Here is a 27769-nt window from a genome sequence, read left to right as displayed (position 1 = left end):
TATACTTTTAATATATGGTGTGGTTACAATTTGTTTGAAGGATTAGTGTACTTGATTTAGCTTTCTTATAATTATTTTAGGTCTCAAAAATAAATTGAATTTAGTATATCATTGGATCTTTGAATAAAACATATAATTATGAAAAGTACATCCGTACGAAAAGGAGAAGAGTAAGACTAGTTTGTTTAGTAAAAAATATGTTACATATTTACTTCAAATCAAGCCAAGTGGTGCCGAGAGAATTAAATAGGATTAATGAATTTATTTCTCCAAAAGTAAACAATTATCAAAACATAAGGGAATTCGGAAATTAACTGACCACTTTGTCCAGTATTTGTGTTTAGTGTACACAAAAACTTATCTTTTCTATATATTAAATGAAGAGTTCAGTCTTTTAGCAGGCCGTTACTAAAATTGTCACTCCTGCTGTTACCTGTAGCGTTACATAATTAACTTAGGTCTACTTCTAAAACTTAAAATATAAATATTTGACTGCCTGATATGTAAGTGCCACTGAGCACGGATCTTAAAAAGTTAGGAATAAGCACAACATAAGGATTAAGCATTTTGTACACCTCATGGGACCACGCAAGTAGATAAAAGTACTGAGTGCATAAAAGAATGTCAAGGTAATTAAAGAAGATTTTTTTGCTTAAATCAGTTTAAAATTCTTCGTTAAATAACGCAAAAAACAAACATGAAGCTATGGGCTTCCAAATTTGTTAAGGTAAGCTTAAAACGCCACATTGATTACTTTTGAGCGTATTTTTATATACATTTGGTATTATCTTAAGTAAATAATTATAAATGGACAAATATATGGAAAAGCCAGGTGAAACTAAATTTTTCGTAAATTACGAAATTAATTAAAAGAGGTAAAACTAATTAAAACAAGAAAGAAGACAGTTATTGTCTAATAAGTTGGATACATCGCTTTCCTCTGCAGTTTAAATTAAGTAGATACCGTTTTACCTCGTACTTAGTCGTTTTCTAGTTGACATATTGCCACTAAATTAAATAAAATGGTCTTACATAGGTTATTTTAGTTAGTTGCAATAAAGTAATATGGGATATTAAAGTAGACATCCCAACTATACAGTAGCGGTAAAAACAATTTTATTGAAATAGACCATGATTAAATTTATCTCTCAATGATTAAGCTGCAAATAACATTATCTAAATATTTCCTTGTTTTACAGAATTCTACAGGGAATACCCGAAAGGATTTTTGAGATAAGAATATGCCTATATGTTAATCGGGAATGTTAGCTATAATCATGCCAAATTTCAGACCAATCCGTCCAGTAGTTAATGCGTGATTGAACTTCAAACAAACAAACACACAAACTTTCTCATTTATAATATTAGTAAGATTTTCCATTTTTTGAACTTAACACCAACTGGTTGTAAATTAATTATGAATTTCAAATCAAGAAGGAATTAATATGTATTTCAATTCGTGTGGAATTTAATACAATGCAAATAAGGTTAGCGAGGAATTTATTCACAGATTCAAAGGAATGTTTATAATTTGGAAACCAATATAGAATGATGAAATGCAATTTACATGGCATTTATGCATTGCAAATTAGATTGTTACAAATAATTAAATACATTGGTATCAATGCGTAGCAGGTTGATATCATAACTGTTTTTCAAACAAATAAATTGTAACGATTAAATCGTTCGTACAAATTAAATATTTTTTTAATTGCAGGAAATTATGTACCATGAAAGTAAACAAATATTTTATTTTCCAATCATATTGTATAAGGTAGTTGTGCTAAATCTGAATTTAGATGAATACATTATCAGTTATTTTTTTAGTATTCAAACTTAATCAGTTATGTATTTTTACTTGACCTTCTAGTTTTACCATTAACTCCAATACATTTATTTAACTTCGTTTGTGATTTTTTTATATTGAGCTAAATTCATACGGTTGTACAGTTATATTCGATTTAGTTTTAATGTAAACTTTAAAAGGCTAACGCTGTAAGTTTAAATAACAACATTTGAACAAATTTCCAAAGTTTGAAATTGCATAATTGTTTACTTATATTTCCAAAGTTAATAATAAAATGATATATTATAATTCAGTAGAAAAAAACCATTTAAGCAGTAACTACTATTGCATAGTCCACCCTATAAAAACCCGAGGTTATTCTGACTTCCTTGACAAAATGAAAACTATCACAAAAACACACAATAAACATTCAACAATTACATATTGAACAGAACAATATTAGGTTCTGTTTTTTTAGTTTCAATCGTCTAATCGTTGTACATGGAAGCCTTACTCAATTATTTAAAAAGCAAGAATTCTTACCTTAACCAAAACTGCAAGTACTATCGTCTTAATCGCCATAGGTATAGGTACAAACCTGGAAAAGAATGTTTCAATTAGTAAGGATTACTAATGTTATCTAACTCGTGAAAACCTTTAGGTTACAGAAGACACAACCTACAGCAACAAGGTATCGTATAGGCTTACTTATTTTAGTATTTTAAGGTTTTTCGTTGTTATTTAATTTGGTGCTGCTTTTGTCTTTACCGTATACACATTTTGGTCACCAACTTCAATCCTCAGTTTTATAAGATTTCTACTGGAGTTATGTAATTTTAACAGTCTAAAGCTCCATCGTTAGATCTGGTCCAAGAGGGTATTATTATTAAAAAAACAAATAATTTTCATGTTGAAGTATCCAAACATGAATGGCAAAAACATTTAAATTAGCAAGTAACTTTTAGTATTTCCGTGGAATGAGGTAAGTAAATTTGAATAAATGTAAGTTACTTTCCTTTTTCACGAAGTTTTGTTATTTGTTTGACGCCACTAAACACTACTTGTGATTTTACAATGTCTTGACGGTAAATACAGCCATGCCAGTTGGTTATGTGAATGACAAAGTGTTATCTTTTTGCGACCGAAGATTTCGTTTGTTTTGTAGAATAGCTCAATGTAATTATATATATTATATTTGGCTTTTTGTAATTGGTAATAGGAATATCTTGTGTAAAAAACCACGTCACGTTTTCAATACTTAAGAAAGAGAATGCTTGCTATGTCTTTGAAAGTCGATTTCTATCAACTTCTAACGGCTCCCTCGACTTGGTTTCGGAAATGAAAAGCAGTTTACTTTTAGAGGAAGATTTAATCTTTTTATTTTACTGGTAGATGTGCAAAATGATTATATACGGTTGTGAGGGATTCGATTAAATTTTGTGTGGTAAAAATTTGCATCAATGTCCGGCTTATATTTTTTTAGCTGAATAGATCCAATTAAGGGTTTATATAGTTAATATACTTATATGCACTACGCCTATTCTCAAAAGATTTCCAAGTCAGATGTAAAGAGTAACTGACTTAGAATGAAACGACTCATTACTGAAAACTATCGAGATTCGCCTTCGTAATATCCAATGATTTGAAATACACTACTGAAGAAGTTGTATTGCTCTGCATAATAATATTTTAATTCTAGTTTTAAGAGAATCACTTTGGGGATGTTTTTCTTTTTTCATACTTGAGTTATTTTTGCGTCGATGAATACGTAGGAACATTAAATGAACTTTTAATTTTTTTAAATTAGTTGTAGCAGCATGCGTTTAGTTAATTTTGGTATTGCTTGGTTAAAAACAGTAAACTGTCTGTAAACCTAAGTTGTCGTGACCCTGAAAATGCCACATTAACAGTAAAATCTGTAGATAAAGTGACAGCTAAACCCATTCAGATTACAAAAATATTAGAACCTAATACGTGCGTTTTAATAAATGCGTTTACCTTTTACTGTATGTAACTGTTGTTAACGTTTTATGTACTGTTGACGATAATCTGTATTGGAGAGTAAATAAAACCAATTCAAAATACAAAGATATGAGACAGATTTTCTAATAAACACCTCTTAAACATTATTGCTATCATTTTATATGTTTGTAATAAAGTAACGTAAAACAAAGCAAAGATCAGTATAGAATAGAATAAGTACAAGAAAACCGAAGATAAAAACTGCGTTATAAGATTATTGTTTATTTAACAGATAAATAAGAGTAATTCTTATATTAAAACTCGTTCCACATTTTATCTCAATAATTAAGTTCTAATGAACAGTATTAATGAGTAGTATTTTTAATATTCATTTAAATGAAAAATATTTAATTTTTGTATTTATTTTATCGTGGTGTATTTATATGTGTTTTCCGTCCACATTTTTGCTACTTTAACCACTAATTTACTAATTTACTCGGTTTTGATCTATAAATGCAATACAGTTATTAGGATTGATAAAATAAAAGAGTCTAATAACACAAAAAAAAAACAAATCTAAAAAAAAAAAACATAACGATTAAAATTTACAATCAGGCTAACTTATACTCCCCAAGTAAATTTCTCATCCTTATACATCAGCTGAAGACAATTTTATTGTTAGTCCTCTACGGTTTATGTAGAGGTTGTGTTTTGTTGACAATTTGTTTCCAGTTATTACAGTAATTTAAAACCTTGTTTAACCAAATAATACGATCTAATCATAAACAATAACTTGTCTCCTAGTTATATAACCAAACAGTAAAGCACAAATCAAGAAATTAACCCTAAAATAATAGAAACAAAATTTTGTCGACACTAGCGCCCAGTGTCACCGTACATGACCTAGACACAAAAACGTGCTTCAAAATTTACAATGGGATGACAAGTCTACTTGTGTTGGTTAGTCTTAATATATTCTAAACTACACATGTATTAAATTTATTTCATGTTTGTACCCCATTGTCAATGTGTATCATAGAATTCAAAACCCGCTTACCCTGTGAGCTGTAGAGTTGTATTCAGAGAGTGAAAAAGTGTCAACCAAAGAGTGGAATCTCACCAACTTCTTGGTCCCAGGTTGTTTTTTGAGTGGACAAAACGAGCACATGTCGGGGGGCATATCGGGTCTCTTGTCGAAACAGCACCAGGCAAAAGTCACACTCACTTATAACTGAGCACAAAGTAGGGAAATTAAACACAGGCTAGGAAAACTTAGGTGTAAGTAGTGAAGGTGAAAATTTGTAAGCAGTAAAAAAGTTTTGGGGGAATTCAAGGAGAAAGGGTTGAAAGTGAGATAGGATTCAAACAACCACAATCAAAGTGCCAATGTGTGGACAGTTCATTCAAACGTCAAAAGTATTCACGCTTTACACAGACTATAAAGAAAATTGTCCACTTATATGCAGGGTTGTGTGAAGGGAATGTGTATTTACAATGAGTGATGTTGCAGTAAGCAAAGCTATTGGAAGTAAAAATAGCATTTCACAAAGCAAAAAGAGTGTTCATGTGTATTACTTTGCAGGTTAAGCAACGAAACATTCACATTATCTTTTTAAATGTAATAGAAAAAAAAACTTTTCAATCCAGTCGTACTACACTTTATGTTCGTTCAAATATTGCGTAATGACAACTTATTTTAGAGATATGTCTACTAGTTTATCAAAAAAGAGTCATATCATGGACTTTTAGAAGTTATAATTTTATGTATAAACATAAAATCCCCACAAGCTATGAAGAATATATATATTTCCTAATATGATGTACACATGCAAAGAGTACGTGGCATTTTCTAGTAAACATAAATAAAATATAATCTTGTACCATAAAAAGAACAAAAAATTTTGTACAGCTTATTTTGACGCGATCATTGATATTGAAAGAGTATCCGGTTGTTTGGTATTTCAATAAAGCCCCTTAATCTTTAATGAACAAATAAACTCTGTTAAGCTATAGGCAGAAAAAACAATAATAATGTGAAGGAAAATATCCAATAATCTTTTTAACAGGGCAAAAAACACTAAATTTTATAAACATTAAATTTATTTTTAGTTAAAATGTGTGGACGCACAGTTGTATACTGGTATCTCGAGTAGGAGGTTTGCTGAAGATCTCTAAATACAGTACTAGGTTTCTTAGCTACTCGAATGTCATTGAATCCTCGTCATTTTATTAAAGCAACAAAATAAAATAACATTAATTCGTCTTTAGTGACTAACTGTTTGTTATACCATGAGGTAACCAATTATCATGTAGGTACTAAAGGGGAAATAAAATAATTTAGCACTACAGAGAATGAACTCCGATTTTAATTTTATCTCTATCCTAGGCCTTGGAACTATATTAAACCTAAATAAAACAATGATCATGACACCTGCAATATTCAGGTAGAATAAATGAACACTTGCACATTCTAGCGGCAACTACGTCAACTACAACGGCCATGTATTGATCACACCAGTTCAGTGTTTCACCGCTAGAATGATCTAGTGAACAGCCAACTTTGTCCAATACAAGGAGAATTGTCGTAGGTCGAGGCGACAGGCGACGTAAATGTATTGATTTATTTTCCTGAGCTGTCTGAACAGTTTAAAAGTTAAAATCTTTTAATTGTAGCTTCAACATTTTAGATTGCCATTGTATTTGTTTATGGACAGTGTACTGTAGCAAGTTAATCTTTTATTGTTGTTTAAAGTATAGAGAGAAGTATGGTTCTCAAGTAGGTATACAACAATGGCGTAAATAATAAAGAAATTGTATTATATAGAGTAAAACTAACTAACCTTTTTATCAAGTCACAGTCAAAGAATGTTGATGTTTTTTTTTATCAAATTGGATTATTTAATTTAATCAGGAACTGTATCAATCCGAAGGATTTAAAATTTCAAATATTCTTGTATACTTTTAGTAATAATACAGTATGATTTTATTATAATAAAATACTACTCAAAACATAAAGAAGGATATTCTAAAACGTGAGGGCTGTAGTTTATTCTTTAATTTTAAGGATTTACCCACATTTGCAGGCTCATTTTAATCCACAATTCTCACTTGAAAAGGTCATCAGGCTAAAAGCTTTTTAGATAATCCGTACGCTCCGTTATTAGCATTCATTATTGCTACTGGAATCACGATCAAGGTAAAAATTAAAATGTTTGTTTCATTGCTTATATTTCTCTGTAAGTACGTGCATAGTATGTATATGAAAGGTTTTTAAAATAAATACTTTGCTGTAGCCTAATTTTGAAGTCAGAAATAAACATCTCAATTATTTTACAAAACATTACTATTGAGGTAAGGTTGTCACAAAGGCCATCGCTTTGGCCCCCAACTTACATTATTATTATAAAAGCCATTATAATTTCCTGCTCGCTGATTCCATGTTATATGCTATTTATTTACATTTTATTATTTACGATTAGACTATTATGAAATACTTACGCTATAACGTAAACACAGCTGTGTAGTATGTGTAGCTGTATTTTCTATGTAGTTTGAATAAAATATATAGTACTAGGCCTAGTACACAACAGAAAAATTTGCATTTGCTATGCTGTATATTGCAAACTTGTCTAACAACATATCAGAGGAAATTTGGGATTGTTTCAGTAATTAGTTATTTAAAAACGAATATTTTACTTTCCCAAAAATCCTTCAAGGCAAATAAAACTCAAGTAGGGAATTTCCTTTTCCTACAGTTACCTAACAATGTACATGTTCTCTCACTGATTTGAGAAAGCAAAGTGGCCAATTCGCTCATCAGTGAGACAATGTTACTTTGTCTCACTCCAGATTTGCAACGTGAAGGCACGAAATAGTGAGCGCGTAACATGCAGACAAGGTCGTATGCGCGCGAAATACGTTGGCAGCACTGGCTGTAAATCAGCTGGTCAGCTGTTGTACTGTTGTATTTGTCACTTAGTCACTTCACATTAAATGTTATATTAAAAGTTCACTTCTGTGTAAAAAATGTTACGTTTCTTCACCAATTTATTTGTTTTATGGTAACTGTAGGAAAAATATAATGTGCAACTCGAGTGCAAAGTACAATTGCCTCACTCGAGAAACTATTCCTACATTGTAAGGATTTCTCTCGAGTGATTCAATTGCTCACTTTGCTTATTAGCTGCACAAATAACTATTTCAACCTCAAAATTTAATTAATTTACGTTTGAATTAATCCATTCCAAAATAATTATTAGCAAAAAGCCCTACGTACCATGACATACTTGTTGTTGTTATAATGAATTCAGCTACAACTAAGTATTACTTAATTCTTCATGCTACCTCAGTAAACCTAAGGGCTGGTTCAATATTCAGCGAGTTCGATCCTCATCCTAGACCCAGAATATTAGGAATATGCAACAGTTTCGAGAGAGGTGACTAATAAAGAAATTCGTGGTAGATTAAAGTGGTAAAATGCCAAATGATTGTTGTCTAGGTACGTTAAGGTTGATATACTTCAAACAACTGAAAATCGTGCCAAATCAGTACATCGTCCTGCACTTGTCCATTTAAATAATAAATTATATCGAGCCAAATTTTCTAGACATTTAACAGTGAACTGAAAGAAATGCAATTAATAAAATATTTTGTGGGAATTTATCCAGGTACGATAAATGTTAGAGAGTATAAGATAATGTTTACATCATTATAGTTTTATGAATTGACATCGGGATATCCGAAAATAGAATGAGGGATAACCTGGGACTGTTTCCAAACGAAACAACATAGTGCATGAACAACTGTTAAAAGCTACTGTTGGGAAATTTATGGCTGGCGTTTTATATACTCTGATAGTTGCTCTAGCAACATGAAACCTTTGAGAAAGTTAAGTGAAATTCATAAATGAAACCACAATTAGTCGTTTTTCAAAATTCTAGTTTTTATTTCTAATTCTTTAGTCTTACGGCCCTTGGACTTAATTTATAAAAGTTGAATATTACTCTGTGGTTGTCCATTTTGTTAAAGACGTATATTTTTGTGTCACTGTATACATTAATCATCTGACAATTTAGTATCGTTAGATTTTTATGAGGAATTTTTCTATACAAAATAGTTTTTCATGAGACGTGTTAATAGGGATAAAACTGCTCATTATTTATATTTTCTGCCAGAATAGAATCCGATAAGTTAAGGTGCTTAACCGAAAGATTAAATATAAATAATGATGATCCTAGTTTTCACTAGAACCTAAGGTTTCATTTTAAAATAAAATATGAATTCATGCTGCTAATACTCTTCATCGCCACTATGGTTGTGTTTATAATAACTCGTGACAATTACAGTAATGAATAAGCCACAACAACATGATGTTTAACTTAAAAATGAAACTACCCAATACAAAACATCTTAGCAACACAGATTATAAAATTAATTAGTTGAAATTAATTAATCATAATGTTACATTACATATAGGTCACAAAGAACAAGACAAACTAGGATTTTCTTTTTAAAATATTCTAGGCACAAAATAAACTAATTATATACATTTTATCCTGGTCTCAGGGGCGTCGCCTTGGGGGGGGGTAGGGGGGGGAGCCTCCCCCCCTAGAATCTGGGAAAGAGAAAAGTTGGGAATTTCCTTGCCACGAGTTGGGACAGTTGGGAAGTCAGATACAAGAAAAATATATTTTTAAACTAAACAAAATTTAAATATTTGCGAAAGGAAATCCATCAAAGATAAAAATGTCTTTGATTTGGACAAATAAACTTGACGCTTCTTTGATTTCATTTAACTTTGATTAAACAAGGGTAAACCATGGCTAAACACGCCTTATTTTAAGAAATCAATAATCAATTAGTGGTATAGCTTGTTGGAATTTCGTTTACGAGAAATTTTATTCCTTATTGGACGTATGTTGGCTACCTTGATCCTGTTCTGTGTTGATGATTCTGAATGATTCGTCTGCGAGACTGCGAGTTTGAATTTTGAAATTGCAAGCGATTGTAGCTCTTCAGTTCAATTATGTTGTTTGTTAATGTTAACAAGAAATTCAAAAATATTTTTCACGTCAGTCACATGAAATATATTTTATACCTTTTTTGTGGTATTTGGAGCAGGCTAACTGACCGGAGTACTTGCTAATAAGCAGATTAAAATAACATTAAAGATAGGTTTTGTGTATCGATTAGGCCTACCTTTAAAACTCTTATTTTTTAATAGCCTAAATGAAATATTTATTCTCTGAATATATTTAAAAAATCTACACAAGTTATTTATCATTCCTAATTAAGGATTTACACAAATGAATCAACTAATCACTCTGAAACAGATCTACGTGGACAAAACATAACCTAGAATAAGAATAGAATAAGAATAAGAATGCTTTATTGCCGTTACACTGGTTTACATGCATGGCACAGTCAAGGAAATGTCTTAGAACTAAAGGTTTTAACTAAGGTTTAATTTAACATCGTTTATAAAGTCTACTTCTCTATATGGACACAGGTTTAACAGGTAGTTTTTAAGTACTATTTTAAATTTAAAACAATTAAAACATCTTATTCTATTAGGTAACATATTATAATACTGTTTGGATTTTTCAATAAAACTAGTAGCTGTGGTGCTGTATCGACACTGTCTAGATATAAAATTGCAGCGGTTTCGTGTGTTGTAACTGTGTACATTTTCATGTGTGTCTGTTTTACTAAAACTATTTTTTGCAAACACAAGGCAGTCTAAAATATACATTGCTTGTAAAGTTAAAATATTAGCCTCCCTAAATAATGGTTTACAGTGTGTTCTAAAATCAACATTGTACATGATTTTTATTGCTCGTTTTTGCAATGACAAAAGTTTTTTTTTATAATTACTACCTCCCCATACAATTGTTCCATAACTTAGATGGGAATGTATATGTGCATAGTAAATGCATTTCAAGGTATTAAAATCTACACTGTTCTTAAGCATGTTTATTATAAATATTCCCTTGTTAAGTTTTTTAGCTGTATAATCAATGTGAACTTTCCACTTTAAGTTAGATTCTATAAAAACACCTAAAAATTTTACACAATTTTTATTATACCTATTATTAAAACTAATACATAAATCTTGAGTTTTTTCTACATTTAAAAACAATTTATTGGCCTTACACCAGTCTTCGATTAAGCTATCTGCTTTGTATGCCATCACTGTTGAATTTAGCAAATTCTCACTTTGAATTTGTATTGCTAAATCATCTGCAAAAAGATAAGGCTTAACATTGAGGTTTAGAATATTTTTAGGCAAATCATTAATGTAAATGATGAAGCATACTGGGCCCAAAATTGAGCCCTGTGGGACACCATGTAACACCTCTTTATAATCAGAAAAAACACCATTGCAATAAACACTTTGATATCTTTTATACAGATATGATTCAAAAAATTTTAAAGTATTTTCTTCAAACTTATAAAAGGCAAGTTTTTGTAGTAGTAGATCATGGGACACAGTGTCAAAAGCTTTTTTCATATCATAAAATTTCAACGAAACATTATTTTGCATTTCTAACTCATCTAAACAGTAAGAAATTAGATTCTGAACTGCATCTTTAGTTCCTCTATTTGCTCTAAAACCAAATTGACTAAAATTAAATAGATCATTTCCTTCAAAATACGATACAACTTGGTCATTTATCAAACTTTCAAAAACTTTACTAATAACAGGAATAATACTGATGGGTCTATAGTTATTTAAATCTAATCTATCACCGGTTTTATGTACAGGAATTACTTTAACACATTTTAAACAATCAGGATATATACCCTCAACAATACAAAGATTAAATAAATAAGTTAGTACTTCAACTATATACACTGCAGCCATTTTCATAATATCTGAATATTAAAAAAAAATTTGATGTTTGACTTTCACTCTAAGTTTGATTTTTGTCTAAATTCTAGTTTGATGAAGATGAAGGTTAACATTTTTATTGTATGTATAAGTTTATTATCAACCAAGTAGGACGTTTTTATTTTATACAAGTCTTATTTTAGGTTTATTCTTTTCTAGACTAGAATAATATTATTCACAACACTGATATTAATATTTCACATTACAAACTTGTTTAGGCCTACCCTAGTTGTAAGTTTTACGAAAGTTAAAATGTTGATCTTAACTTCTAAAAGTATTTTAATTTCATTATTTTGTAATAAAATATTTTTTCAATACTAATTTGTACTAGGCTTATTTTATATCCCTAAAATTTTACACTGCTACGTCTGCTACCACAATGGTTTGTAAAGTTTTTTGGATTTGAAACATTACTTGTTCAAGTTTTTTGAAGTATTAAATTTCATTATGAATTGGGAGAAGTTTTAGAAATTGAGTAATTTTGTATATATGTAAAACTAGCTATGTTTTGTTAATGCAAGTTTATAAATACTGAATTGAGTGTGACTGCAGTGTAGTATAATAATTTGTAGATTTTTAAAAATAGTACAGAAATTGATTTATAAAAAAAAAATAGTTGGGAAATCTATGTTAAGCAGTTGGGAAATTTGAGGCTTCTCCCCCCCCTGGAATTTAACCAAGCAACGCCACTGCCTGGTCTAATCACACAATGTTGCAAACACAAGGTGTTGTAAGTGTTACGTGTTACACGCCTCTAACACGACTGACGACCTACATGTCTGCAGTCTGCACTTCTGGCGCGAAAGCGTGCGGAACTTTGCCGCCAGAAGTGCAGATGCGCGCGCCCTCACGCGTAACGGGGATGTTATGACAAACTTCCTTCCCGCCTTCCCGCCAGGTGCAGTCAGTGTCATAACAAACCTGTACCTGCTCCAGGAAATTATTAATACACACGAGATATCACCAAGGTACAAGCATACGGTTAGTAGAAATATAGGACGAAGTCCTAAATCAGCCTCAGTCCAGTGGGATTTCAGCTCACTGGATTGGAATGTCACGAAGAAGAAGAAGAAGTTTGAATGTAGGAAATTAAATTTGTCCGTAAAATATTTAGCCTACAGGAAGTATTGATCGCAAAAATACCTAAAAAAAGTTATGTTGTAAAATATTTAGGTAGAAATAGATTTATTTGACAAATAGCAAAACACTGAAAGTAATATTCTGCTCCCCAGTAGTAGTAAATCACATTATCGTGACATAGAACGATCGAGTATGTGTGTGAGTGTGTGTTTGTGTATTTCTGCGTGTGCGTGACGAGTAGAGATCGATCCAAGTCTGACCCACAAATGGCCAACAGCAGACCAAAGCTTTCTCCCTTCCTGTCAATTAATTATTGTATGAACAATACTGGCCAATTGGGCCTACTTAAATAATACGCCAATGAGATTTTGTTGTTGGAACACGAGTGTTGATATAAACTTCTATCTATATATACAGTCCAAAATACCCATGAACTTTTGAGAAAACTACAAGTCACACCCCCATAAACCATACACTTAAAATGTTCGTCATGACGAGAAAACATGCGCAAAACTATCCATTATTTCATAAATTGCCCTTTAAGGTCCCAATTCCTTTCTAAAGGGAACTTTCCATATACCTAATGTTAAAAATACCTCAGCTGTACTTATTTGTTTGTATAACTGCATTTTGTTTTGTTTATTTCACCTTAACTTAACCAATCAATAATTTTATATACTTATATTATCAATAATTTTTAATACTTATGAAGTCAAACGGGGTTAAGCCCGTGGGTAACAGCTAGTTTTATTAGTATTTATACTTTGAAATGTAAACGTTGTTAAGGAAATCCCTCTAATTAAATGATTAGTAATGAAGATAAATTTGAGATAATCAAAACTTAATCACATTACGTACAATTAAAGATTCGCAAATTTCTTTACGTACAGTTAAAAATGGCAGCCTTGTAGCGTTCAATTTAGATAGAGTTGAATGAAATTTGAAAATGAAACCGTTTAAAAACTGCAAAAGCCAGATATACATATACATAGGTACTTCTTCATTGTCACTCTTCGTAACCATGTTTAGTTTCTGGTTTTCAAAATTAACTTAAATTAATAAAACTCACATAGGCAGACAACTATGCGCTTTCCCCACACATTTATATCATAAAATATTTTTTGGACGCAAAAAACAAATACATAAAAGATGATTACTGATTAGAGAGTTCCGGAAAACCTTGCATAACAGTTATTTTTCAACTAAGTTTCAGTATTGGAGAACCAAGTGCATTTAATTAGGTTAAACATATTATGACTAATGTAAAGATTTTGTAAAATTAGTTTTGAAAATGCTACAGAAATGAAATTCGCCCCTCTCTTTGTTCGATTCGTTCATACGCTCTTCCTTAGGACTGTATTTGTACTGACATTTTTTAATTACATTTATTAATTTTTAATTACATCATAGAATCTGTTATTATAATATGTATTTTAACGTAACATGACAATGCCCGTTCCTATGTAACTACTTGGTCAATGGCAGTAAATATTCTTGTTCTATTTTTTATCAAACATCCCCTAAATATACACCTAATCTAAATTTACTAAGTTACAAGTATTTAAAGTAAAGGTAAATATTATATTAGAGTAAATAATATTACTAAGAAGTTTCTTCCTCTTCCTGTCAAAACTCTGCATGGTGATAAATAACAAGTGCAGTCTTCAACAAAGTTTTGCAATCCAACAGACAACTTTGTTTCTGAACTTTAACCAAGTGATACGTCTTGTGTTTCGTTCAAAGTATCAGAAAGAATCGCATGAGTTACTTTTTTGAGGTTAACATAACACGTTAACATATCAGTTGCAATGTGTAAACGTTGTGTTTATCCACAATGTTCATAGCAAATCTCTTTGGCCATCAAGCTAAACAGTTATTCATCAGTTTTGAAATATTATGGGAACAGTATTGAATAGGGAAATATGTAGTAAATGTATTAGGAACTGGCTCAATAATTGATTGTCACAAGCTGTTACAGTAGTAGAGATTGAAAAACAAATGATTTATACTAAATAAGATAACAAATCTTATAAGTTAAATTCCTAACATAGACACATTATTACTAAAGAAACACGAGTATTTTATTACAATAGGCCTACCTTTTTATTATTTTTATTTTGACAGACTTTAGAAACGAGTTATCCTCCTTTGCAAACGAAAGTTTCAATTTGTATGCCAAAGATATTGTACAGTTAGGGACAGTTCTGAGCCATTAACACCAGCTGCCGTAGCAGTTCAACGTTATTTGGACAATAAATGCACTTAACGTTTGCTAAATATACTGTTTTTATTTAATAGATTTAAAAGGGAGGGTTTTAAGGGTTGTAAGTATAAAATTTTATTTTCTTTATCGTGGAACTGATAAATATATCAACTATACAACAACAAACATATGCCTTCTTATGCATCGGTCATTTAAACTGCTAAATATTTCGTCCTAATTTGTTTATGTTAAATAACCTAATGGGAAATAAACTTAGTTGTTTACTATTTGACAATTAACGTGTTTAATGCTATTCAGCTAAATCCTGCCAGCTAGTAAATAATTTTTGAATTTGTGGTAAGGCAGTACACGAAATATTTGATTAATTGATCAAAAAAATTCATTTTTAAGATTAAATATTAATCTTACCTTTCAATTCATAGGAGAAAATGAATTTTTTTGTCAATAAGAAATCAAGAGACACAAAAATGTGGTAAGTGTACAACTACAAACGGTACTGTACGATCACCTTACAAGTTAATGTAAATATAGCAAGTAAGCCAATTTGTAAATGTATGTACTCTTAAAAGTTAACTAACTTTTGTATGAATTTTGTATTGTATGAAAATGTTGCTTTCTAAAGAAATGGTTTTAAGTAACGAAGCTACACAAGGCGTCTATTAACTATACCCATCATTTATATTTGGATTATATTCCCTCGTCCTATTTGGTAATATAATGTCAATAATAGAACTATACAATGTCTACTTTAAACGTGTTACAGATTTAACAAGCTGTACTTGGACACATGCAGTGAGTAGTACGGATGTAGAGTCGTTGACTCGCTGTCGTAATCGCAGCATAACACTACCAGAGTAATTAAACACCTTACATCACCTGAGGATGTAGCAGTCACACACGCCAGCGAGATGGAAGTATATAGACCGTCCAGGATAACCGGGTAACAGAGTGCCTGAGGACATCAACGATGAAGGTACTGTTCTGTGTGGTGCTACTGGCAGCGCTGGCAGCGGGGGAGGAGAAGACGGATGAGAAGTCTGCAGCTAAAGAAGAGAAGATAGAAGACAAGAAGCAGCCGGAGAAGAGAGGACTGTACGACTTCGGAGGAAGCTACGGAGGCTACAGCCATGGAGATCACCACGTGAAGACGATCACCATCACCAAAGAAGTACCTGTACCTTACCCGGTTACCGTCGAGAAGAAAGTTCCCTACCCTGTGAAAGTCCCGGTGGACAGACCCTATCCCGTACATATCCCCAAACCCTACCCCGTCACTGTCGAGAAGCGCGTACCCTACCCTGTTAAGGAGTACGTCCCTCAACCTTACCCGGTCTACAAGAAAGTTCCGGTTCCTGTTAAAGTTCCAGTTGACCGACCTTACCCCGTGCATGTCCCAAAGCCTTACCCCGTGGTCGTGGAGAAAAAGGTTCCCTATCCGGTGGAGAAGCATGTCCCGTACCCTGTGAAGGTCCCGGTAGATCGGCCGTACCCGGTGCATGTCCCGGTGATCAAGCACGTGCCTTACCCCGTGGAGAAGAAGGTGCCTTACCCCGTCAAAGTACCTGTAGAGAAGCCTTACCCCGTGCCTGTGCCCAAGCCTTACCCCGTCATCGTCGAGAAGAAGGTACCCGTGCCTGTAGAGAAGCCCGTGCCTTACCCAGTCAAGGTGCCTGTCTACGTCCACGAGCCCAAGCATGAGAGTTTCAGTCACCATGAATCCTCTGGACATGAAGAACACTACTGAGCCCACGTTGTATGTATAAACAATAAATTATTTATTTATAACCAGTTTTTCTTATTTTAACATTTTTTACTGAAAATTATTTGGGAACCCAATTAAAACTTTGACAGTAGAGATATACAGAATAGTAATTACAAAATTCAATACGAATTTTTATGGACTCTTTAAATTTAATATTAACAAATTTTAACACATGTTCATACGAATACTAAACTAATTAAAACCATCAAGTCACTTTCAATTATTGAAGTAAAAGAGCTTTTTGAAAATACTTTTACTAGCACTTGTTTGTAAAAAGGTGAATTTTCTTAAAAAATTTGCGTTAAATATATAAAGTTAATTCAGTAAATAACGTTTTCTAGCAAGTTTAGACAAAGTTTTAAACTACTGTAATATTTGTAATCACCATAAAGTATAGTAAGTTAAAAGCGATAGAAACAAATTTAAGTATGTGAATTGTAATAACTTTTGTATAGATAGATGATTTTACGAATTAGATAACAACAAAACAAAACAAATTAAATAAACTATATAGTTCTTACGAAAAATAGACAAATAAACGGGAAAAAATTTCAGAAATTTCTCAACAAAGAAAATGCTATCCCTACCAGTTTTCACGATTTTCTCAGGACAAATATGCATTTATTTAATTTCAAAAGCAAATTTGTATAATAATTGCAAATCACAGGCAATTTTTTAATATTTAAACGTTTGTCCAATTAAAGTAGTCAATTTTTGTCTATTGATTTAATGAAAACTTAGTAGGCAAAAAGCCAATAGAGGTGTAACGGAGGCAAAATAAAGGCAAGATGCCAACTCATAATGTGCCATGCTGTCAGAAGTGACAGCGCTTCTCGGCTTGTTCACAAATTAAATTTAGAATTGCCCAAAATATAAAAGAAGTTTCTACACAAGTAGGCTGTTAAACAATTTTGACTCACTAATTTTGCACGGTAAAATAATTTACAACATGTCCTCAAACAGAATGTATCTCCAATCCATTGTGCATACAAGTGTATTTGGGTTTTATAAATATCTTACCATAAATACTGAACCATTGAAGTAAATTTGCTACTTGGTTAGCTCGCTGAAATGCAATTTCAGTCAAAATGTGAAATTTGTATAAAACTTTGAATTATATCCGCATTATACGGAAAGAGAGCCATTAAATCAGGATTTCGTTGCTGAAATGCTTTCCTTTAGAATGCATTTGCAAAAGTTTGGACCGAGTTTATAATGAAATATTTATATGTAAATTGGTAGTCTAAGAAATAAACACTTAAAACTTAAAGAGTGTATTGCTATATATATAAATAAAAACTATCTTGAGATTGTCGATAGTCAACAGTACAAACAATACAAAAAACTCGTGCATTAAGTGTTATGATTACATTTTATTTTGTTTTGAAAAATTCGTCTATAGAGAAAAGGATTATTACTTATCGATACGACCTAGGTCCAGGACTTAATATGTTTCCATTATTCCTTTAACCAAAATCACTGATTGTCTTCAGAAACAATGTTAGATCTAAAAAAATTATTCGAAATTCCTCAATTGACGTTTCATTCAGACAGCTGAGAATATGATTTAATACTACACACTGTTAATTTTCATTATCATGGATAAGCAAAACTTAACAAGTTTGGAAAAAGTTGCAATAACATTTGGAAATATTACTTGTCTAACAACTTCAAAAATACCAATATTTTTCATTTCATACTTCATAGGCTATTTCACTGCTGCTGAAAATTATAAATTAATTATTCAGTCAAACAAAATCAGCTGACTCAGCAGTTAAACTCAAAATCAGCTGACTCAGCAGTTAAACTCAAAATCAGCTGACTCAGCAGTTAAACTCAAAATCAGCTGACTCAGCAGTTAAACTCAAAATCAGCTGACTCAGCAGTTAAACTCAAAATCAGCTGACTCAGCAGGTAAACTCACGATTTGCCTCCAAAATACACACGCAACAGTCAAATATTCAAGTCCAACGTCAAACTGTGTTTGTGTGCGTAGTGAGGTCACACAATTAACGTTTAGCAGTTGACTTACGACCAGTCAGGTATAATATGTTGTGGACTTATTATATGTATATGAAAAATTTGCATAGCTGTGTGTTGTAACAGTTTAGTTGTTTTCGACGTTACAGTAATTCTGACATAAAGCACGATTCTGAAAAATAATCGTTGTTTAATCAAAACAAGTTTAGTTTTTACTTTTCTGCCTATAGAATTCCACAACCATACTTGTTTAATAAAATATATTTTAAAAATAGAACGTCGTTGATTTCGTCTTACTGGTGGTTCTATAATAATTTCATAATATACTTATCTATTTAATATAACCAATTTGTACTCGTTATACAGTAATTTGTAGGTGCATATTGGCTAATTAAACCTTCGCTATTATATCTTTCATGTGGAAACTGTGTTTCATATAAATAGATCAATAACCATTGAGGTTATTGGACATTGAGTTTAACTCTTTGGTTTAGTTTAACACTATATTCTTCAACTAGGCATTTTGCTGGCAAATATTAAGCATTAAGTATTAAGTCTTTTTACTTAGATACTAGCAAAAATCCTGCAACCATCGCCAGAATCGAAGTTTTTGTTAATTTATTTACCTTCATTCTCACATTTGTTTTTTATATAAGCAAGATTTTTCTCAGCTCGTGTGCATCTCGGGGGAAATCTACGCATAATGTTGGGAAGATATTTTCCTTTAGATGTGCAGGATCCCTTCATTAATTAAAACGAGAGGTCGTCCAGTGGTCGAAACTCGACCAAAAATATGTAATGTACTCACTTATCTATTTTCACCCCACACTGTAAATAAAACATGTGATTGGAGTTTCCTCCATTTGTTTTGATTTTCTGTTTATATTTCGTTGTTATTTCGTAACCAGCATAGCAACGCATAAGATCCATGTTAATTTTTTCAAATTTTTAAACTCATTTTTTGTGCTTATCTTTGAGCCTATTTAAATTTATAAAGGGATTCTGCACACCTACAGGAAAATAGTTTTCTAACGGTATGCGTAGATTTTTCCTACGATACACACGAGCTGAAAAAAAAGGTTTTAAAGAAACATGCTTGCCTATTAATATGTAGATAAGCTCAAAAATATGCACAAAAAATTAACTTAAAATAAAAAAATACATGGACTTTATGGGTTGCCTGGTGACGAAATAACAACGCAATATAAACAGGAAATCAAAACAAATGGAAGAAATTCCAATCACATGAAGTCTGTACATTACATATTTTTGGTCGAGTTTTCGACCACTGGACAACCTCTAGTATACAATTATATCACACTAATAATATTTGTCAACATTTGGATTCAGTAAGTATTCCTCTTTTATGGCAATAGGGTATAAATATACTAACAAATCTAATACGTTTCCATAAAAAACCAACGCGGATTGAAGTACCAACCATGTAAACATTCTTAATTAAACAAAATCCAAAACATAAAAAACAAACTGGAACAATAAAGATAGTTAAACACACACGAATCACCAAGTAACACAAAACACATGACTATGCAGTGTTTCACACACGGTAGTTATTCAATTTCCGTTTGGTCAGTCTGGAGAACGATGGAGATTACATCAGCTGTTACCACTAAGTGAGAGGAAATAGACTGTAAAGACACTGGGAATTACAGTCCAACGCTACAACACGCTAACTTGTTGAAACTTGTAATACGAGCAGTCAAAGAAGCAATGTATTCATGTAGGTGTTGAATAGATGGAATGACCTATTTGATTTAACATTCTATGACTATATTGGGTAAAATGTGTTAGATAACCTTTAATTCCTGCAAGTGAAGTTGGTCAGGTAAGAATGGAACCGTAACTTTATTTTTATCAGAAAATTAATTAATTTCCCTATTCCATAAGCATATACCAATAGATGGCTACCATAGTCCTAAACGGATAGCTAACCATAAATCAATATTTCAGATATATAATAGAATTTTATTTTACAAACATATTATTATTTCAATTGAAACTCCAATTTATTCAATGAATAACGTCAAGTTTTATAATTTATATTAATTTGTTGACAGTTATTTATATTTCTAACTTGACACTTAATGTTTGAACGGTCCTTCCAAGGCTGTTTCAGTGATCAGAAAAAATTTACTGCCCCACGATAAATTTTCGGGGAAATTTTTCCGAACGGCAATTCTAAAGCCTAATTTGGACCATACTTAACTGAATTGCATACAACCAAAATATCGTTATCGCTATACTGGAGTAACTAGTATAATATTTCGTACCTAGGGCCGAAAATTAGGTTGTGCTGACTCAAGATAGTTTTAGTCGAGACGAAGTCAAGAAATTAAAACGATCGAGAGCTGCAAAACCATTTAGGTACGTGGTACCATTGACTATATAACACTACCATTCCATTTGGAACCATACCAAACGCTTAACTCTGTTAAGTCCCTGTTTGTTCGTAGTATACAACGCAATCACCTTTTATTTTAATAATATTTTTAGTAGTATTATTACTATTTGTAATATGTGTTCCTTTTATTTTCCTATTTATTTTGAAATTGGAATTAAATTGTATTGTTTGTATTCATGGAAAAAAATAAAATCTTATGGTAACTTAGCAAACACTATCTTTTTTTATTTCTACAAAATTTTTATAGCACAATTTTCCAATTTTTTAGAATAAAATATAAAATAAGTGCTTTAAAATGAATTTTGCAAACAATACATACCGTAGTGTTATATAGTCAATGGTGGTACGAACGCTATTTTTCACAATAAAACGATTCTATTGCAATGCTATGGATATTGATTGTGTATTTAATATGCAATCATGTTTTAAGAAAGTAAGCGGACAGCTGATTTTGCGGCCCTAGGGATGTAAAAACCTGCTCGGTCTCCAAATGACGATGACAGCTGGCATGGCCAGCAAAATGTAACTTTCAGCCACCAATTAACGTATGTAAAACAGCTAAAAACATCCTAGTGTGAAGAAAAATATATTTCATATAAGAAATATACAATATGAAATATATATCATACCTTAACTAAATACATTTACTTCTTCCTCTAGACATAATAAATGGGGAAAGTATAGTTTTCTGTAAAATCTTTAATTTTGGGTTTTGGTGGGTTTATTTGTTTGTGGTCCCTCCGAACCCAAAAATTGCTTTTAAAAATTGTGTTTGTGTGTCTGTATGTGTGTGTGGATATGTGTACAGAGCTATTAGTCTCAAAGCTTGCCAAATATAATGGGTTTTGAATAGGCGTTGAATTGTAGGGTAGTAGCAACGTATAGATGGGGTAGTTGTGAAACTAAAACGTTCTAGATCCATGTGTTTACAATGTGGAGGGAAATATCGACAACATGCAAAGTTCGCGATAACAAAGGCTCGTAAAGTTTCTTTTGTTTGTTCACCGGTTAACGCGATCACTTAGCGTTGTTAGTATAGAAAAAAACCCGACCGCAGTAAACCTGCATGCTAAACAAATTTAAGTCGATTTATTTAATATTCATACACATAAGGCCATAGAAAATGTTATTGAGTACAGCATTGGATTAATCAAAGGTAATAGTGCTTTCATCTCAACAATTCATACACAAACATTAAACAAACTAAATTTTACAGATCCATTATTTTTTTTTACTGAAATAAATAAATTCAAAAAAAAACAAAGCTCAATTCATTAGCATAAATTCAGAAATAAAAATATTTGACACAAGAGGAACCAGGAGACTTAATCTTAACCGCGGGGGTTTCACGTATGAAACGCCGTCAGGAAAGTGTCAAGCGCTTAGGGTAGGTTACACTGAGTTATAGATGTTGCTATTAATTACATGGAAACTGTGCACCCGAGCTGCAAACTGAGATTCTTGCCTAACACCTTTTCACTTTCAACCAAGAGAATAATTTTCTGTAATTCCAATATATGAAACAGCTGTTCGATGTACATCTGGTGGCGAGGGAAAAATGGCTAATTTTCACTTTCTCTTAGTTACCATCCATCTGTTCTAGTTTAATTTTCCTACTTCATTTACTGGTGTTAATTTATATTTATTTTTTATCTCAATCAATCATTAGTCTAGTTCATCGGATGTATACATGTTTATAGTATATACAGTACATTCGGAAGAGTCAGACTCTTAACTTATGAATCTCAATTTTTTTTTATGACCAAAAAAGACAGATGTGCGGATACGTCGGTAACAGCTGTTCGTTTCATTGGAAATCAGGTGACCTATAATGGGAATACCTAACCTTATTTGGTTAAAAGAATTAAATAGATACCGTCAGCTGTGCTGCGGTTACCATGGTTACCATAGGTACTGGCGCACACCACTGGGAACACCGGTGTAGTTTACGTAGCGCGTACGCCTTAACTACATGGCGCTCCCAGCGTTGTGCGCCAGAACCTATGTTAACCGCAGCACAGCTGACGGTCTATATTTAATTATTTTTGTCTATGGTTGTACAAAGCATAGGTAAACCGTATGAAAAAATATGATAAAACCGATCTAAAAATTCATGTTTAACCCTTGCTCATTTTCTGACCTTGGTTTCAACGCTTTACACAAACCTGAGCCCGTACTAGGCCTTGTGAAGAAAAACTCTAGTTGGCTAAACAATGAGGTTAATTTAAAGTGTTAAACATAAATATAAAAACGTCTTTGAACAAAAAAATAATTAATATGGAATTATTAATCACTTTACTTTTAAAAAAACATAACACTGAGTTGCGAGTTAAAGAGGAGAAACGCTCTGGGCATTGTTGTTAACTCTTTCATAACGACTCGTTACAGCTTTTAAATTCTCAAACAAAACGCCATCCTCATTTGTTTTAAGAAAGTTGCAACGAAAACTTTCCTACAATAAAGTCTGGCTGAACAAAGTTGCATTCTTCCCCTTGTACAAGTGGAAGCTCCAATAAAACTACTAGAAACGTTTTGTTTTTGAAATTACTTATTTAACTTCATACCTAGTCAATAAGGTGGAGTGTGGCAGATGATTTGGTTCCAAATTAATTAAAATTTTGGTGGTAAATATATTTGATCTTAATTAAGTTATTTTGAGCATATTTTAAGACGAAGTGTCGTAATTTATTTAATTGATTGCGGTAAACTAAGTTTTTTTAGTTTAAGAAAGTTAGAATTCCAAGATTAAACTTCCGCTCTGTGCGGTTCGAGACGAAATTAATTCTCGTATGAATCCCTAATTTTATTTTACGTTGTTTGTTTTACATCAGCAATTTCACGTTTTTTTTTGTGAACGATCCAACCTAGGTCTTTTTACTAAAAGCGTTGACTTGTTTATATCATTAATTGATAAATATCCCAATAACGAATTGATGCTATATCACTGGTCCAGCCTACTTGGAACCGAACCAGCAAACTTCAGATTCGAAGGCCAGCACAATAATTATTTGGCTACTATAGGGGAAATTCAAGTAGTGCTGCATCGTTGCACTGCTTTCTATGAATTGGTACACTAGATGTTGAAGCTGCACTATACGAGAGAGTATCGTCGCCACTGAGAAGGTTTAAACCATTTGGAACCATACCAAATGCTTAACTCGGTTAAGTCACAGTTCGTTCGTGTACAGTATAAAACGCAAGCACCTTTTATTTTATTAATGTTTTTAGTAGTATTATTACTATTATATGTGTTATTTTATTTTCCTATTTATTTTGAGATTGGAATTATATTGTATTGATCGTATTAATTCATGGACAAAATAAAATCTTATGGTAACTTAGGAAACACTAACTTTTTTTATTTCTACAAAATTTTAATAGCAACATTTTCCAATTTATTTAGAATAAAATGTAAAATAAGCGGTTTAGAATGAATTTAAATTTGCAAACAATACATACCGTACCACTATCGTATGGGTTTTTAATATTCCAAAAGAAATCTGTGTCCTTTTTTCAGCACCCTGTTTGACCTTTTAAAAGGTACTCGCACGTACTACAATTATTCAAGCATATTTCCAGGCATTTTCAATATGGCAGGAACTTTTTCTTGTAGTGTAGGCCTACTGTTCAATGGAAATACTACAGATTTAGTAAACAGATTATTTTAAACCAAAAAAATTAACCAACATAATCTTCAGAGCAACCGACCAAGCACAATGCATGTCCTCTACTCCTCTCTAAGGTCTTAAAAATACACGAATGAAATAAGCTCAAAAACTTTGAAAAGAATTATGACAGTATCGTATGCTAACTTTAATGAATTGCAGCTGCTTTTGAAATTGAAAGGAATAAAGCAAAGAATGATATAATGGGAAGTGTTGGCCTCAAGCATTCTTTGAGTGTTACGGAGGACCGAACCTAGAGATCCGAGGCATTCAATAGCATTGATCCTTGCCAAACACGCCATCTCATCATCTCTGGGAGTTTATAGCAATGTGATTAGAAATGTGGTTCTATACTACTTAACGACATCTACGTACATATATTTATAAAAGTTTGTTTATTCTTTTGAATATTGGTTTAGATTAATTTATACAGTGTATACTTATCTGAGTAGAACGTGTTAAATATTATTTGTAGACAATTGATAGTTTAAATAAACTAAATATATAGGATACACTTAAAATATAATCTTTATCAAATTGCATTGATTAGCGGGCCAAACATTATTTACCTAAAATTATGGCAACGAAAACTCCAGGAAAGATAAAAGTTGTTGACAAACTAAAATAAAAACTGTTTGAAATAAGAATAAACACGATCATATTTACGTAAGATAGTAATTAAAAAAAATTAAGTAAGTAAAACAAAAATAAATAGATAAGCATTGCATAAAGTGCTTTAATATCAAGTGATTATTATGATGGATTTATAGCCATATGTTTAGTAGGGCTACTTAATTCAGTTGGATAAAGTTTAAATTGACTCTTTGTTGAAATAATACTATAGTAAAGCTATTTCCTTTGTTGAATATTCGTCTATTGGTTCATTTATACAGTTGGCTCTTGTTGTACAGACTAATTATGTTTTATATTATAATCAGTTGTTCTTTATTACTCAATAAATTTTGAAATAAACACACACCATAGTGTAAACATAACATGACAGTTTATGGTGTACAGATAATTTTACAGTACAAATAGGGTTATTTTTGTTTCAAAACTACACAAAAAAAACACATTCAAGCACCACCGTTTGAGTCACAACACACGTTACAAAACGCTTCCGATGTTAGCAGTGACGTACTGGTCTTGGTTGAGAACATAAACAAGGCTCAATGCTGTGATGGATAGCGTGCAAGGGAGCTGTACAATGCTGGTGGAAAATATGACACATATTGCTTTAAGAAAATAACAAACAAATAGTGAAAACATGCAATGCATAACAATGATGGGATTTGAGGTTACGTTCATCGATTCAAATGACAAAGTAATACATGTGGCTGTGGTGAAGGTTACATGTGTGTTAGTGTGTCAACGTGTCAGTGTGTGAGTCTCACCAGCTGCATTATAATGACACTAGCTGAACATCGACCAACCCGCACTGAACCCTCGCACCAAACTGTGCAGTTCCCGCGCCCGACGCTGCAGCGCTAGCGTCGCTACCCCAACGACAGCCAAATCGCCGCCCATTTCGACCAATGTTTATTTCCTAATTACCACGATCCGATGGTGGCCTTTCGACTGGTTGTAGAGGTTAATTTTAGCCGGTGACAATTGTAGTTTTCACAGACTCGTTGATGGACATGTGTTAGTCATACTGCAGCAAAAGCCGCTAGCCGCTAGTTTTAATACGTATATTGAGGGAGATAAATTTGTTTGGATATTATGTTGAGTCTAGAGAATCGTCTGAACAATTATTATTCTCCTTTCGGTTTAGTAATTCGTTGGAAGACAATTCTTCAGATGAAAAAATATAATCACATGCGTACTAGAGCTCGTCCAGTAGTCGACCAAAATTATGTATGGTGCAAACTTCTCTATTTTCACCTCACACTGTAAATAAAACATGGGATTTTTCTGTTTACATTTTGTTGTTATTTCGTCAATAAAATGGCAACACAAAAGACCCATGTTAAATTTGTTTATTTATTAATTAATTTTTGTGCTTATTCTTGTGCCTATATTAATTTATAAAGGGATTCTGCACATCTGCAGGCAAATATCTTTCCAACAGTATGCGTAGATATTCCCAGCGATGCACAGGAGCTGAGATAAATGGGTTTGAATAAACATGCTTGTCTATTCATGTATAGAATTAGTCCCACGTTTACCTCCATAAGAAAAGTTTAATTTCCATTTTTGACCCAATTAACATAGATATTCTTAAATAACAAATAAAACCTGCACATATGAGACCGATAGCCTTTCTTTAGGTACAACCACAGGCAATATAATATAATGGTTTCTGTTTTCTGTGGTACAACCTGCATGTAATTCGGACCAGTACTTTGGTCAGGCTAGCTGTCATAAGTTTTGCAAAGGTAAATTTCGCAGAAATATGCTTCTCTGTCAATATATTTGTCCACCAAGTGAAAAGTCAAAGTAAGTGGTTTAAATTTTTTATTCCGATAGCGGAGTGATATCGGTTTCATCTGTATTTTTTACACAACCAACAGGCCTCAAAGTTGAATACATTGCGTTGCATCTAACGTTCCACAATATGCTATACTTTAGACATTTCTATTATAAACAATAAGTTTGAGTGTCGTATTCCACTAATACTAATGTTTTCTTCAATAGTAATGCAGTGTATGAAACGTAAATGCTAGGAAATAAATTTAATATGTGACATAATTGCATTGTATTTAAATACGCGAGTTATTTAACCTGTAACAAATTTATTGTCGATTTAATTTATAAACTAATTAATAGATTTTAATATTTTTCCTCTCCTTTTCAAAGTAAAATAATAAACTAAATAATATTACACTTAAGTCACTTTTGACATGTTATGAAACGAGATATTTCCAAGTAATATTTCACTTCTAATTACTTTCCACAACAAATAGGTGTAATTAATTACTTCTCTGATGAACAAGCTTAATTAATCTGACGCAAACCCCTCACATATCCGTCACTAATACTGTCAAACTTATGTAA

The 27769-nt window shown here is 32.0% G+C and overlaps 2 protein-coding genes across 10 annotated transcripts in view; one reads left to right on the top strand and one right to left on the bottom strand.

Moving 5' to 3' along the window:
* LOC128988457 (disks large 1 tumor suppressor protein-like) overlaps positions 1 to 27769 on the bottom strand; it is a 1201819-nt gene that overhangs the window by 462670 nt on the left and 711380 nt on the right. For 2 of the 9 annotated variants that reach the window (XM_054409762.1, XM_054409763.1), the window contains exons 1-2: positions 26167 to 26215; positions 2330 to 2384 (exon numbers count right to left, since the gene is read on the bottom strand). The exons of 6 other annotated variants lie outside the window; for them this stretch is intronic. In XM_054409762.1, the coding sequence (XP_054265737.1) occupies positions 2330 to 2368 (39 nt within the window). In that variant the 5' untranslated portion in view covers positions 2369 to 2384; positions 26167 to 26215. Of the gene's footprint in view, positions 1 to 2329; positions 2385 to 4805; positions 4944 to 26166; positions 26216 to 27769 lie in introns of those variants that run through there. One more of the 9 variants, XM_054409757.1, reaches the window with a different exon arrangement.
* LOC128990223 (tetra-peptide repeat homeobox protein 1-like) lies at positions 15901 to 16687 on the top strand. Its single transcript, XM_054412519.1, has one exon. It carries the CDS (start codon positions 15911 to 15913, stop codon positions 16685 to 16687), a length of 777 nt encoding a protein of 258 aa, XP_054268494.1. The 5' UTR covers positions 15901 to 15910.

Source organism: Macrosteles quadrilineatus, unplaced genomic scaffold (assembly GCF_028750875.1).
Source record: "Macrosteles quadrilineatus isolate MER2022 unplaced genomic scaffold, UCM_ALF_1.0 Scaffold_3__2_contigs__length_128488019, whole genome shotgun sequence".
NCBI classification, from domain to species: domain Eukaryota; kingdom Metazoa; phylum Arthropoda; class Insecta; order Hemiptera; family Cicadellidae; genus Macrosteles; species Macrosteles quadrilineatus.
This window is presented reverse-complemented; position numbering and strand designations above follow the sequence as displayed.

Coding starts and splice junctions, on each gene's coding strand:
- LOC128990223 (XM_054412519.1), top strand. CDS start 15,911: ATGAAGGTACTGTTCTGTGTGGTGCTACTGGCAGCGCTGGCAGCGGGG.